The 15632-nt window shown below is 38.5% G+C and overlaps 1 protein-coding gene across 9 annotated transcripts in view; it reads left to right on the top strand.

Moving 5' to 3' along the window:
• Positions 1–15632, top strand: part of KLRG1 (killer cell lectin like receptor G1) — a 45422-nt gene that overhangs the window by 15390 nt on the left and 14400 nt on the right. For 2 of the 9 annotated variants that reach the window (XM_025455020.3, XM_025455019.3), the window contains 4 exons: positions 1654–2052; positions 4966–5014; positions 8811–8915; positions 11332–11501. In XM_025455020.3, the coding sequence (XP_025310805.1) occupies positions 1960–2052; positions 4966–5014; positions 8811–8915; positions 11332–11501 (417 nt within the window). In that variant the 5' untranslated portion in view covers positions 1654–1959. Of the gene's footprint in view, positions 1–1653; positions 2053–4868; positions 5015–8810; positions 8916–10643; positions 10783–11331; positions 11502–12237; positions 12284–12944; positions 13012–14152; positions 14230–15632 lie in introns of those variants that run through there. The other 7 variants (XR_007406605.1, XR_007406606.1, XM_049102897.1 and 4 more) reach the window with 7 other exon arrangements.

Here is a 15632-nt window from a genome sequence, read left to right as displayed (position 1 = left end):
CGCTCAACTGCTGAGCCACCCAGGCGTCCCAGTATACACAATTTATTTTTATTTTTATTTTTTAAATTTTTTATTTTTTTAATTAATTTATTTATGATAGTCAGAGAGAGAGAGAGGCAGAGACACAGGCAGAGGGAGAAGCAGGCTCCATGCACCGGGAGCCCGATGTGGGATTCGATCCTGGGTCTCCAGGATGGCGCCCTGGGCCAAAGGCAGGCGCTAAACTGCTGTGCCACCCAGGGATCCCAACACAATTTTTTTTTTTTAAACAAACTTTGCTTTTTAAAATTTTATTTTATTTTTATTTATTTTTTATTTTTTAATTAAAAAAATTTTTTTAGTATACGCAATTTTAATTAAAAATGCTGCAGATAAAAGTCAGTATGGAATTCATAGCTTTTTAAAAATTCCTGAGTTGTAATCCAATACTATTATTTATTTTGTTGCTCTAATTGTTTCATTTTTAGCCAATGGGAACTTTGTCAAATTGGTTCCTGTGTCCTTCTGACATGTCCTCATCTTTTGTTTTGTTTTAGTTTTTGAGTACTTCCTCATTTTCTAGCAGTACAAGGTGCCCAGGCTCTTCTTGGATTTTCTGTGCCCTGACCCTAGATTTAGTCATTTCCTCAAAGAGTTCTAGTTCTTATGCTGCCACCACTGCCTCCGTCTCGTCCTCTTCCTTCTTCTTCAGGTCATCTTTTTTTTTTTTTTTTTTTTAAGATTTAATTTATTTATCCATGAGAGACACAGAGAGAGAGAGAGAGGCAGAGACACAGGCAGTGGGAGAAGCAGGCTCAATGGAGGGAGCCTGACGTGGGACTCGACCCCGGGCTCCAGGATCACGCCCTGGGCTGAAGGTGGTGCTAAACCACTGGGCCACTGGGGCTGCCCTTCTTCAGCCCATCTTAACTGTCCCCCACCCCCGTCTTAACTGTTTTTAAGTATACTGCTAAGTAGTGTTAAATATTGTTATGGACTTAATATTTGTGTCCCCTTCCCTCCCCAAAGTCATATGTTGAAAGCTTAACTTCCAGTGTGGCTTTATTTATTTTATGATAGGGTATTTATTTATTTATTTATTTATTTTTAAAATATTATATTTATTTATTCATGAGAGACACAGAGAGAGAGGCATAGACACAGGCAGAGGGAGAAGAAGGCTGCCTGAGGAGAGCCCAATGTGGGACTCGATCCCAGGATCCCGGGATCAGACCTGAGCCAAAAGCAGACCCTCAACCACTGAGCCACCCAGGTACCCCTGTGATGGGGTCTTAAAGTGGTACAAGAATTTCGTCCCCTGAGTGCCCAGGTTCTTGGTTATGCCGCTTTGAAGAATGAAGAGTGATGGGCAGCAGAATAAAGTTTATGAGCAAGAGTATAAAGCTCCCAGAGAGGGAGGGGGGCCAAGCGGGTTGCCCCCAGAGTTTCTAAGTTTAGGGGTTTTTATGAGCTCTTTTAAGCAAAACTTTCTTAAGCGATCAGGGTGTGCTGAGTCATGCCAGTCAGAGCTTTGGTCAGGTATCTGTCTCCCTGTTAGGTTAGGTTACTGTCTCTGCGCTGATGGTCTTTTTTTTGCGGGTATCTGGGGACTTAGGTCTTAACTGCTTCTTGCCTGTGATATTGACAAATGCTTTTGTGGTTGTCTTATTTTAGGACATTTTGCAGAACTCATTTCTGCAAAGGCTGCAAAGCAGAATGCTAGTGTGTTTCTAAGCTGCAGAACAAGACATCAGTGCTATTTTATTTCAGCTGTCCTGTCCATATTTTCTTATTGGGGACCCTAGCCCTGACTACCTGTCCAACTAACTCCTAACAGAAGAAAGTAACTAAAGTTAATGAGGTCATTATGGTGGGGTCCTGATCTGATAGAATTAGTGCCCTTATAAGAAGAGCCACCAGAGAGTGTGCAGGCTCCCTTTCTTCCTACAAAAGTGCGCTGAGGAAAGGCTACGGAGCACCATGGTGAGAAGGCCACTGCAGCCCAACGGAGGAGTTCTCACCAGATACCAACCCTGCCAGCAGCTTCATCTTGAACTTCCAGTGTCCAGAAATGTGAGCAAATAAATTTCTGTTGTTTAAGCTACTAGTCTAAGGTGTTTTGTTACGGCTGCCTAAGCAGACTGGTACAAGTATATTCACCTTGTTATAAAACATAGCTCCAGGAGTTTCTCATCTTGTAGCACTGAAGCTATAACCATTAAATAATTCCCCATTTCTCCCTCTCCCCAGTTCCAGCAATCACCATTCTATTTTCTGTTTCTATGAATTGACTGCTTTGGATACCTCATATATGCGGAATCACAGAGTATATGTCTTTTTGTGTATGGGTGTGTGTGCCTGCATGTGATGGGCTTATTTCTTTTATCATAATATCTTTTTAAAAAAGGATTATTTATTTGTTTATTTATTTATTCGTGAGAGACATAGAGAGAGAGGCAGAGAAACAGGCAGAGGAAGAAGTAGGCTCCCTGCAGGAAGCCTCATGCAGGACTTGATCCCAGGGCCCCCTGGATCACGACCTGAGCTGAAGGCAGACACTTAGCCACTGAGCCACCCAGGTATCCCTCATTTATCATAATATCTTCAAGGTCCCTCCATGTTGTAGAGTGTGACACAATTTTCTTCCTTTTTAAGATTGAATAATATCCCATTTTTTTGTATAGACCACATTTTATGTTGTCTTTTTTTTTTAATTTAAAAAGATTATTTATTTATTTGATGGAGAGCATGCATAAGCAGGGGGAGCAGGAGAAGGAGGAGCAGGCTCACCACTGAGCAGGGATCCCGATGTGGGGCTCAGATCCCAGGACCCTGGGATCATGACCCCCAGCCAAAGGCAGATGCCCAGCTGACTGAGCTACCCAAGAACCCCTGTTGTCTTCTTTGTAAGGGCATCAAAGTTTGTTCTTAGAGGCAGCTAAGTTATTGGTAGATCTTTTTGGTTCTGTTGGGTTTTACTTATTTTTTTTCCTCTGGGCATACTGGTCAGCATTGTATCACCTCTGGTCTGTATTCAGCTGTCTGCCCTGCAGGGGGCCATCCCAACAGGGGCTTTCAGGGGCCTGTCCTTGGCCTGTGCAGCCTAGCTCTTAGCAAAGGACCACGGCGAAGTCCCATCTAGTTTTTGGACACCTCTTGTCAGTTACCCTGCTTACTCCAGGCACACAAACAGCTCAAAACTTGCATCTCTGCCTCTTAGTGAGCAGCTTAGTGAAACTTAGTGAGACTGCTGTTCTATTTAGGATTCATTTTCCTACTTTGTGCTGGAGAATGGCCCTAGGTAGAACACCAGGTGACCCTGGTGCTCACCTTTGCATGTTCTGTTTTCTTAGGGATCACAGTGCTGCGTGTATTTCTGTGCCTGAAAACAGTTGCCTCGTGTATTTCATGCATTTTGTCATATATATAGTTTTTTTCTGGCTGAAAGGTTAAGTCCAGTCTTACTCTGTTATGGTGGGAAGCAGAACTGTATTAGGTTTTTTTTTTTAATATATATTTTAATGATTATCATTATTTTTTAAAGTGATCTCTGTGCCCAACGTAGAGCTCAAGCTCATGACTCTGAGATCAAGAGTCATGTGCCCTACCAACTGAGCTAGCCAGGCCCCCCAGAGCTATACCAGCTTTTATTACTATACTCTCCCCGTTTTTCAGCTCTTTCTTATCTTGAACTTATGGAGAGTTTTAATTTCGTTTCTCTTTTCCTTACTTTAATTTTTTATTAACGGTTCACCTATTTAGAAATACATTATTCACACTTTAGTATGTATTTATTTAATTTGTTTCCCTTATAGGTGTCTTTGCACATAAAAATGAGAGGCCAAGGAGAGAAAATATAGTGGAATGTCTGACACTGTGAAGTGTAAAGATTAGAACACAATTGGGAAGATGTTTGGGGGAACATGGGAGTACAGCATATTCACAAGCCATATATATGAAATAGTTCATTTTCTCCATGTTGCCAGGCACAGGCAGCCAACAGTCCATTTCTTTCTTTCCACAGCAGCCAACAGTCCTTCATTTCTCTCTTTCTTTCTTTCTTTCTTTCTTTCTTTCTTTCTTTCTTTCTTTCCTTCCTTCCTTCCTTCCTTCCTTCCTTCCTTCCTTCCTTCCTTCCTTCCTTCCTTCTTTCTTTCTTTCTTTCTTTCTTTCTTTCTTTCTTTCTTTCTTTCTTTCTTTCTTTCTTTCTTCTTTCTTTCTTTCTTTCTTTCTTTTTCTTTCTTTCTTTCTTTCTTTCTTTCTTTTTCTTTCTTTTTTATTTTATTTATTTATTCATGAGAGACAGAGAGAGAGAGAGAGGCAGAGACACAGGCTCCACTCAGGGTGCCCGACGTGGGACTTGACCCCAGGTGTCCAGGATCAGGCCCTGGGCTGAAAGGTGGCGCTAAACCGCTGAGCCACCCGGGCTGCCCCAACAGTCCATTTCTCTTGTTTTACATATCATCAACTAACAGCTCCAAGAAACAATGAAATTGGTCCCATTGGACGTGCACCTATTTTCTGAAAAGGAAACAAAGCAAATATAAAATCTGAGATAAATTCATAACTAAGAACCTCTGTCATTTTTATTCCAGTTTCCTTAATTGAAATTGCTGGACTTTAGAGCACCTTTTCCTTGCTGAATAGAATTAGGTGAGATTGGAATCAATTTAACATGTATTTAAAGAGTATCTATGAGAGAGTGTAGTGAGGAAAAAAAAATCACATTTTAGAGTATTAATTTCTTAATCAACTCCAGATTTTGAGTCATTTCCTGAAAATTTACTTCTGTTTTTATCATGCTGGACCATTAAAAAAAAAAAAAAGAACTTGACAACTTTTAAATTTCCTGCCAGCAGTTTAGACATTGTGTCTGTGTTTCCTCACAGACGTGTCTCTTCATACTTCTGTAATTTTACTCTCTCAGCTGAATGTGAATGACATTAGATAAAGATGATTGACAATGATATTTATTCTGTATGGCAGTGGTCTACTGAACCCCAAGCCCAGAATGACTACAGACCACAGCCAAAAGGTGAGTTAATCAAGTTCATGTGCGAAACTGTGCATAGTGGGGGATGAATGGGAGGTAGAATAAGTTTGGAGTACAGGATGTAGAAAAATTGAGCGTACTTTGTTTTGTTTTTTAAAGATTTATTTATTCATTCATTCAGAGAGAGCGAAGAGAGAGGCAGAGACACAGGCGGAGGGAGAAGCAGGCTCCATGCAGGAAGCCTGATGTGAGACTCGATCCCGGGTCCCCAGGATCACACCCCAGGCTGCAGGCGGCGCTAAACCGCTGCGCCACCAGGGCTGCCCAAATTGAGGGTACTTTGAAGGAATACATTTAGTTTAGTTTGGAGTCCAGATTTGGAATATGAAAATCTGGTATATGGTCAAGGATCTGATCTTAGGTCTCAGATAAAATCTTTTGTAACCATTCACTTCTATGAAACTCAAGCTAAGGCTGTTTAAATTCTAAGTATCTCTCTTTTTCAGACTATGAAATGGGGAGAAAAGATACCAATAACTTTGCTAATGGATAATAGTAAGAGTTTGTTAGAAAAGAAACAGATTCACATTGTCTAGGTTTCCCTCTCACAGTATTGCACTGGAGTGTTTTAGAAATGGGAAGAAGGTATCAAGAGTACTACAAATAAGTGTTCCTGGTGATTTTTTGGAGATTTGAGGATGAAAAAGACATTTTTATGTGGACTTCTGAGAGAACACTTCCTAAGACAGGCAGATCATAATTTAAGAGCCAAAATTAATATTTAATTTTATATCTTAGGCAATAAACTCCGAAAAGTATATTCTTCTGTGTGGCTTTATCAGCTTTCTCTCTTTTTGCTACATACTCTTATTATTATGATTTTTAGTGTTGTTCTTTGAAAGCATTGCTATAATTTACTATATCATTCCAGTATACTCGGACATTTGGCTTTATTCTTATGACTATAAATTGTATGGCACTGGGTATTTTCATTTATATATAGATTTCTTTCTTTTGGATAATATCTGTACCAATTTCTAAGCAATAGAAATGTTAAGTCAGAGGAATCTACATTCTAAAGTATAAGTGCAAGGTCACACAGCTGGTACTAAGCTGGAACTTGAATATAATTATTTTGATTTCTAGGCAAAAGGCTTTTTGTATTTATATACAGTACACTTTGCACATTCTTGTTTACTGCCAGGATGCTCATTTCCACCCCAGCTTTCCAGGGTGCTCTACTTGGGAATAGGAAAATAGACTAGGAGCTTTAAAATTACATTAAAAATCTCTTCACAAAACTATTACATGTTTATTATAGAGAATAGGTTAACTATGAAAGCTGATATAAGAAAATAAAAATCACTAATAATTTTACAATGTGATGATTATTACTCTTACTATTTTGATCTATTTTTGCCTATGTCAACTGTACTTTATGTACTCTACTAAGAGGCTTTTAATATGTATATTTCTTTTTTTTAAAACAAGATTTTATTTATTTATTTAAGAGAGAGAGAGCATGAGCCAAGGCAGGGAGAGGCAGGGGGAGAGCGTGGGAGAGAAGCAGACTCCCCTGCTGAGCAGGGAGCCAGATTCAGGACTCAATCGCAGGACCCTGAGATCAGCACATCACTGAGCTACCCAGGTGTCCCTCTTTTTTTTTTAATTTAATTTAATTTATTTATTTTAGAGAGGAAGAAAGAGAACATGAGCTGGGGGAGGAGCAGAGGGAGAAGGACAAGCAGACTCCATATGGAGTGCATAGCCCAACGTGGGGCTTGATCCTGAGGCCCTGAGATCATGAGTCAGAAATCAGGAGTCAGACACTTAACCAACTAAGCCACCCAGGTGCCCCTCACTATGAATTTCTTTTAAGAAGTTCAGAATGCGGCAGCTTGGGTGGCTCAGTGGTTTAGCGCCTGCCTTTAGCCCAGGGTGTGATCCTGGAGACCAGGGATCAAGTCCCACGTTGGGCTCCCTGCATGGAGCCTGCTTCTTCCTCTGCCTATGTCACTGCCTCTGCCTCTCTCTCTGTGTCTCTCATGAATAAATAAATAAAATCCTAAAAAAAAAAAAAGTTCAGAATGCTAAAATAAATTTAAAAATGTAAGGAAGTGGCCCTGCATGGTTCAGTTGATTAGGCGTTTGACCCTGATTTGGACTTAGGATCATAGGATTGAAGCCCTTGTCGAGCTCCGTGGTGGGCACGGAGCCAGTTTAAGATTCTATCTCCACCTCTCCCTCACTTGTAGAAGAAGAAGTTTAGAATGCTTCATGGATATACACACATGTCTACAGTATAATTTATCTAAAATTTAAGTAGTCAAGTGAGACTCCAGATAGTCAGAATTTCCAAATTAAAGATTACCAAATAAAGGGGTCAAAACCAGCACTTAAATTATTACTTTATACACTTTTGTTCTTTACACATAACTCCTACATTGTCAGACTGTGAGACCACTGTGATTTTGAAATATAAGTTTGGATTAAGAAAAATTTCCATTTTCCAAATGAAGGAAAATAGTATTCTTATATGTAACATAGTTAATATGAAGTAGTGTTCCATCCTTAAACATATCAACTAAAACTCATTATTCTTTCAGCAATGACAGTTTATAAAGTATTTCTGAGATATAAGTTATTTTATTTTCAATTAAGTTGTAGTTATTTAAATTTTGAATAGGTAATACCCCACGTGGTTCAAAATTCAGAAGTGCAAAAGAAAACAAGAATCCCTCCTGTTTTTGTCTTCAGTGACCTATTTCCTCTCTGCAGAGGCAAACAACACTATCAGATTCTTATGTCTACTTTCAGAGATACTAGCGTACATAATTTTGCAGGATGTTTCTTTCCCGGAACTACCTATCGTGAAAATCAATCCGAATCTGTAAAAAAAAAAAAAAGCATGTCTTTATTCCTTTGTTAGAAGTTACATATTCACTTTATGGCTATATCAAAATGTATTTGACTGGTCTATAACATTTTCTCCTACAAATACTGTTGCCATGAATTGCCTTATAAATATGATATTTTGCATATGGGTATCTGTAGGAAAAAATCCTCAAAGAGAAATTGCGGGATCAAAGGATAAATGCCTTTGCAATTTTTGCAGGCATTGCCAAATTGTCCTTCAAAGAGATTGTACCAATTAATATTTTTACCACTAAAGCATGAAACTGTGTAAGTCAGAACTTCAAAAGAAAAAAAGTATATTTTTAAAAGATTTATTTATTTAATGAGAGAGAGAGTGAGGGAGGGGCAGAGAGAGAGAAAGAATCCTGAGTCAGACTCCCTGCTGAGTGGGGAGCCTGACATGGGGCTTGATCCCAAGATCCTGAGTTCATGACCTGAGCCAAAATCCAGTCGGCTGCTTAACAGACTGAGTCACCCAGGTGCCCCAAGAAAAAGTATTCTTAACTTGATAAACATAGGATGTTCCTTGATAAAGATGTGGGTTGTTATTCTAGACTTGAGAGCAAGTCCCTCATATCCAGCAAAGAAAATTTTAGGGCCTGGGTCTCAGTTCTCATTAGACCAAATTTGTGCAAGGCTCCAGATATCCTTCCTTTGCCTTTTCTTTCCCTTCAACTTTTTTTTTTTTAAGATTTATTTATTTATTCATTCAGAGAGAGCGAGAGAGAGGCAGAGACAAAGGCAGAGAAAGAAGCAGGCCCCATGCAGGAAGCCCGATGTGGGACTCCATCCTGGGTCTCCAGGATCACACCCCAGGCTGCAGGCAGCACTAAACCGCTGCGCCACCAGGGCTGCCTTCCTTCAACTTTTATTCTAACTTTTACTGTAACTCAGAATTTTATTTTGGATTCTGTTCTTGCAGTTTCTTCTGGCAGGTCCCCTCTCTCACGCCATGTGGCAATAGCTTTGGGATTTCTGAGCACTATTCTTGTGTGTTTCCTGCTTGTTCAGTGGATTCTCTGCCAGGGTAAGTACTAACTTAAATCAAAATCTTTTATTTTGCCTATTTTTTAAAAAAGCTTATTCATTTAAGTAATCTCTACACTCAATGTGGGGCTTGCAGGCTTGCACTCATGACCCTGACATCAAGAGTCACATGCTCTTCTGACTGAACCAACCAAATATCCCTATTTTACTTATATTGTGTTATAAGAGCAATAAAACATAACAGAAAATTTGAAAATTGAAAAATAATGCCAACAGGGACGCCTGGGTGGCTCTGCAGTTGAGCATCTGCCTTTGGCTGGAGTCGTGATCCCGTGGTCTCACGATCGAGCCCCACATCAGACTCCCTGCATGGAGCCTGCTTCTCCCTCTGCCTCTGTCTCTGCCTCTCTCTCTCTGTGTCTCTTATGAATAAGAAAATAAAACCTTTTAAAAAAAGAAAAATAATGCCAACAAAATAACTCACCACTTGTACACATTTCCTGGGTATAGTCTCCTGGGCTTTGACTACATGCATTTGTGTAAGTATTATTTTAACAAAGAATATAAAGTCCTCTAAAATCTTCCCCACTTTTTTTTTAAAGTAAGGCTGGGTATAGTTCTGATCATTATATGCTTATAATTTTGTATATTGCTTTTTAATTATATTATGTCCTAAACACTTTTCTATTTACTATCATATTTATCATGATAATCAAATTATAATTGCATTATTTGTGTATTAATTATGTTTAGCTTTTCATATATAGATATATAAAAATATATTCTGATTTTTTCCAATTAGAGTACTTTCATATTGTCTAAAGTGAAATTTCCTAAAAAAAAAAAAAAAGTGAAATTTTCTAAATTTAATTCTTCTAGGTCATTAAATATGATGATCCAAAAAGCACTCAGTTTATTATTTCACAATCCAGAGTCCTGACTTAAGTTTATGTTATCTGGAAATAATTGTTAGTAACAGATGATTGTTATACAGACTTTATTCATTTGGACTCTAAGAGTTCAGCCCTAGGACCTCTACCTCGACCCAAGTCCTTTGACAAAAGAAACTCCAAGGAAGTTGGGAATTTTTCATTCAGCCTGGGTAATGTCACAGTTGTGTGGAAAAAGCACAAATCTATAAGGTGTCAACTTTGTAACTTGATCTCCAGTACCCTATATTGGTCCCATGCCAAGCCATAGAAAAGTTGTCTAATTTTGACATTTTCAAAAAGGACTGCCTTCACTACCTTTTAACTCCCAAATCTACATTAGGTATATACTCTATTATGCAGTCATTTATCCACACCTATGCTTATTTGATATAATGGCTCATACTTGCCTGTTGTGGAATTGTGCCTATGAGGAGTTTATACAAATGTATTTCGTGGCTGAGCAGGGAGCCCGAAGAAGCAGGGTTCATCCCAGGACCCTGGGATCATGACCTGAGCCGAAGGCAGACACTTAACAAACTGAACCCCTCAGGTGCCCCCTCCTTTTTAAAAGATACAATCCAGCCATTTTAAAGGAATGAGAATGTTCTGTATTTAAAGGAGCCCCGTGAAGAAATTGCATCACTTTGACTTTAGCATCTAATATCCTTCTCTGTTGGAGAGTTTTTGTTTGATAAATTCTTTCTGCTATAAGTCTTTTATTTAATATCTAGTGATGGCAGATAATCACATTTGTGATAAAAGATAAAACACCTATCTTTCACTCTAGTTAAGTTTGCTTTTTCTAGTTTCTGTCTTTTTCTTTTGCATTATCACAGGGTATCAGGTTGAGGTTGGACATTCTGGAAAATTCTCCCTGATTTCAGTAATGAATCTATGCAGTTATGTAGTATGTGCACTGACCTACATAGACAGTGGGCTGACACATACAATGCAGATGCTTGGTTATCTTATCTGGTAGGTATATAGCATATGTGTGTAAAGACCTAGCACTAGTGATGTGCTCTGTCCATGGTCCTCAGCCTCGTTGTGTCCGTTTCCTTACTGCTTTAGTCATAGTCACATGCTTGTGTAGTGGAATGTACAGTAGTGATAAAGTTGGACATTATGAAGTTTTTATTTTTGCTATTTATTTATTTTTAAATATTTTATTTATTTATTCACGAGGGACACACAAAGAGAGGCAGACACACAGGCAGAGGGAGAAAAGCAGGCCCACTGCAGGGAGCCCGACGTGGGACTCGATCCCAGGACTCCAGGATCACACCCTGAGCCAAAGGCAGACGCCCAACTGCTGAGCCACTAGGTGTCCCCATTATGAAGTTTTTTTTTTTCATTATGAAGTTTTTAATTTGAGGCCATGAATTGTTGTGCCTTTCTCTAAACTTTAGTCTGAAAGGTGCTGGGGCAGGGAAGACTATGGGGCTGCCATAAGCTGTTTACCTCCCATTTCATTTCCAAGACTAAGTGGTGCATAAAGATGTGACCAGTCCTCTTCCTTTCTAGGTTCCAAGTGCAACACGTGTACCAGTTGTTATAGTTGCCCTGACCTCTGGATGAGGTATGGTAACCATTGTTATTACTTCTCAGTGGAGAAAAAAGACTGGAATTCTAGTCTGGAATTCTGCTTAGCTGAAGACTCACATCTCCTTATGTTCACAGACAACCAAGAAATGGTAAATGCAAACATTTAGCAAATGTAGGTTATGTTGGTGAATGGTATTCCAAAGTATCGTGTGTTCTCTTTTGAGGAACAAAAGGAACATTCTTCTCTTTCTCTCCCTTTCTCTCTCCTTGTTCTTTCCTTTCTTTCCTCCTCTACCCCTGCTTCCTTCCTTCTTCCTAGTCCTTACCCTTTCTCTGTCTGACCCAGCAATCTTCATGTGTGGAAACCTAGATGTTTGCATACTCTGGAATGTGTGTACATGTGTGTGCCGGAAATGGAAGGGTGGTGAGTATTACACATAGGAATTAGGCCTGAAATACAGGTCTAATTAAAAGAAAGCATTAGATCTAGAAATATTGGAGTCCAACAACAAGGAGACAGCAGATTCTTGCACAACAGCTGGTGGAATTTGGGAAGGAGGGGAAGAGAGATATCTTGGGGACAAAGAGACTGTGGTAAGGGCTTAAATGTCTTTTAATAATTTCCCTCCATTCTTTGGAATCCAGCAAGTTCTAGACTAGGAAGCAATTGAGATGGGGGGTGAGGGAGAGGCATGAGGAGGAAGAAATTCCAGAAAGTTGGGAAAGAAGAAAGGAAAGTGTGCATGATGATCGTCTGTGTGTGTGTGTGTGTGTGTGTGTGTGTGTGTGTATGTGTGAGAGAGAGAGAGATCTTAACCCCCTTGCAGGGCTAAGTTGGCGGGCTCCACTTCCTGTAAGCTTCTCAGATCCTTCCTGTCCACCCAGCAGTCTCCTGGAGGAGAGCTCTTTATTAATCCTAGAGCATCTCAAGGTAATATAAGGAATTGACATCCTGAATACAAAAATCAAATTCTAACTTGTCAATGTAAATAACATATACAAAGAAAATAAATTCTAATTAGGTTTTTAGTGCTAATTGCATGCTGATTTTTGTGTGTTGATACTGTTTTATGTACTCTTTTTTGGTAGAATCAAGTCATAGAGAACAGTTTGTTAAGAATTAAACTATTATAACATTGTATAGTGACAAATGCTAATTACTTTTGTAGCACAGCATGCCCAGATTTGTCCAATCACTATGTTGTACATCTGAAGCTAATGTGACATTGTGTGTAAACTGTTCTTCAGTTTTAAAAAAAAGGAATTCAGCTATATTAACATTCTTTGGAGAAATTCAGAGAGATAACTACTCTAAAGCTGTTGAGGAGAAAATAAAGTCCCTAAGTTTTACAACTTCCTATTTTAAGAAAAGATTACAGCATCTAGATTTCTTATTTTCTATCAAATGAGAAATTCCTTTGAAATTCTCCATAGAATCTAATTCCAAATCAGCCTGTCCCTGTGACTTCCTTTTCTTTTATGCCTTCCCCAAACTAGGTGGTAGAATGCATTGGGGTCTATTCATTAGATATATGAAATCATGGTTTCATGGAATCTGATCATAATAGCCTCGCTTTCTGGGTCTTTTGCAGCAACTCCTATTCTCACTCTGCTGCAGTTGCCTCTGAAGACTTGAGCTGACCAAAGTCAATAGCAGAAGTGAGCAAAGAGCTTGAAACATTGCAGGGCAAATACTGATAAACAGAGTTGTGAGTCATAATGTAAGACTGTACCACAGAGGAATGTGGTATAGTGTCTATTATAAATAAGGCCAGGTGATAATGAAAGCTAAGGAGGAAAAGAGCTAACGCACAGAATATCTGGGGCTTGGCGGTATTTCTGTTTCTCTGTGCTCCCCCAAAGGAATGGAGGGGTATTAGAGGAATGTGTTTCTATCTTTCTTTGCTTTCCCTGAATCCTGCCTCTGCTGTTGAGTAAGCTGAACAGAGTTAGATTGGCTATATTGCCAAAACCAGTTTATTTTCTCATCACGGGGTCTTATGACCCCTTCTGACATTCCTGTGGAGTCTTTCTGGATTCTCTGGTCTAATTCTTTTTCTTGCCTCCAGCTTTTGTCAGATTCTATTAGAACCAGCTTGACTTATATCTGATCTCCTGAGCCTCTTGTTACTAGCATTGTTATTCTTTGGTTCTCAAGGCAAGATTTACATACTATTTTAAGGTATGCTTGATATTCTTAGTATCATACTTAGGACTAAACAGCTACCAAAAGAGCATATGAGTCTATTAAAATAGAAAGTTTTCTTTTTTTTATTTCTTTTTATTGGAGTTCAATTTGCCAACATATAGCATAAAATCCAGTGCTCATCCCATCAAGTGCCCCCCTCAGTGCCCGTCACCCAGTCACCCCAACCCCCCCGCCCACCTCCCTTTCCACCACCCCTTGTTTGTTTCCCAGAGTTAGGAGTCTCTCATGTTCCATCACCCTCTCTGATATTTCCCACTCATTTTCCCTCCTTTCCCCTTTATTCCCTTTCACTATAAAATAGAAAGTTTTCAAATTGGCATTCCACTGGTAGAGAATACTGCTAGAGAATTAGTTTGTTATATGCCAGAGGCTATAAAGGTATGGGAAAGTATCTCTCTCATGCTGTTAAATAGTTATCTGTCAATAGGATACATAAATGTAGCCCACTTCTTAGTTCAGTTACATCAAAATATAATAATAATAATAATAATAATAATAATAAATAATAATAATAATGAATAGGAAACTAATATATATGGAGCACCGACCATGTGCCAGGTATTTTATGTATATTATTCTCAATTTTCACAGCATATCCTATGAAACAGGATTCAACATCTCCATTTACTGATGAATGAGTGGTTAATGAACAAGAGTTAGTGACAAATGTAAGTCTACAAATCTGGCAGAGCTACACTTTTTTTTTTTTAAATTCAGAGCCAGATTTTAAACTATATCAGCCACATATAGAAATATTGTACTTGTTGGCTTCCTGATACATCTTGTGCATGCTGAAAAACAAGACAACACTTCCTATTAATTGCCTTCTGTGGATTTTCTATTCTTTTTCTTTTGTTTTTGTTTTTGATGCCTTTTCTGTTCATGTTTAAAAAATTATTTGAAGTTGAAATCTGGAATGTACATTATAGGATTCTTGGGATTTAAATATATTTAAAAAGTAGTGAGATGCTCACTTATTATCTCTTTTTTCTTTCCTGGACTTAAATATTTATTTTATTTTTGAGAGAATAATAAGAAAATTGATGGGGTGCCTGGTGGCTCAGTCAGTTAAGTGTCTGCTTTTGGCTTAGTTCATGATCCCACTGTTCTGGGATCCAGCCTTGCTCAGGGGAATTTGCTTCTTTCTCCCTCTCCCTCCCACCACTTGTGCTCTCTCTCTTACTTTCTCTCAAATAAATAAAATCTTTAAAAATAATTAATAACAAAATTAAAATTGAATCACTCCATTACTTTTTTAGTTTTTTATGACATCTACTCTATTGTTTCTCTTGTCCTTTGAATTTATCTTTAGATCTTTAGATATATTTAACTTCTTGATTTTTGTTGTCAGATTTTTCTATTAGGCTCAGTTCATTTAGGATATTAGCATTTGTTTTTGTTTAGTTTATTTTTTAGGCCCACTCCACTGCCCCAGAAACCAGTGCCCTTCTGCTCCCTCTCTTCTCTTAGCATTTGTTTGTTATAGTTGTTGGTTTGTTATTTTAAAATGTATGTTGACCAGAGAGTTCTCTGGAAAATACTTTGGTTTCTTTAAATCTATCACGATGCTCCTCACCCTGTAACATCTTTCTTCATTATCATGATGTGAGATTATATCATCGGACTCTTGTTTTAACAACCTCTCATTCAGCCTTAACCCATACTTAACTCTCTATCAGAGTTTATGACTTTGGGACTGTCCCAGTCTTCCTCCTGAACTTTTGATATTGGCTTTTCTTGTTTTTAGGATTTATATCTAAATATACTTAGGGCTTCCTTCTTTGGATACTGCAATACAGACATTACAGTAACATGGTTACTTTCCCCCATATTTTAAAGTAACAGAAAGGACTTTTTTTTATTTCTTTCAGATAGTCACGAGTTTGTTTTTACTACCTTGTGCACTAGCTATGTGAACTCGAGAAATTTTCTTAACCTCTTTGACTCTCAAGTTTCTCACGTGTAAAGTAGAGAAAATTCTTTCCAGTGTTCTTATGATATTAAATGAGAAAATCTGTGTGGGAGTTCCTTTAACGTAGTATGAATCACTTAATTTTAGTTTTTCTTCTTT

Source organism: Canis lupus, chromosome 27, assembly GCF_003254725.2.
Source record: "Canis lupus dingo isolate Sandy chromosome 27, ASM325472v2, whole genome shotgun sequence".
NCBI classification, from domain to species: domain Eukaryota; kingdom Metazoa; phylum Chordata; class Mammalia; order Carnivora; family Canidae; genus Canis; species Canis lupus.
The sequence above is the reverse complement of the archived record's forward strand: the minus strand, read 5'-3'. Positions and strand labels throughout refer to the sequence as shown.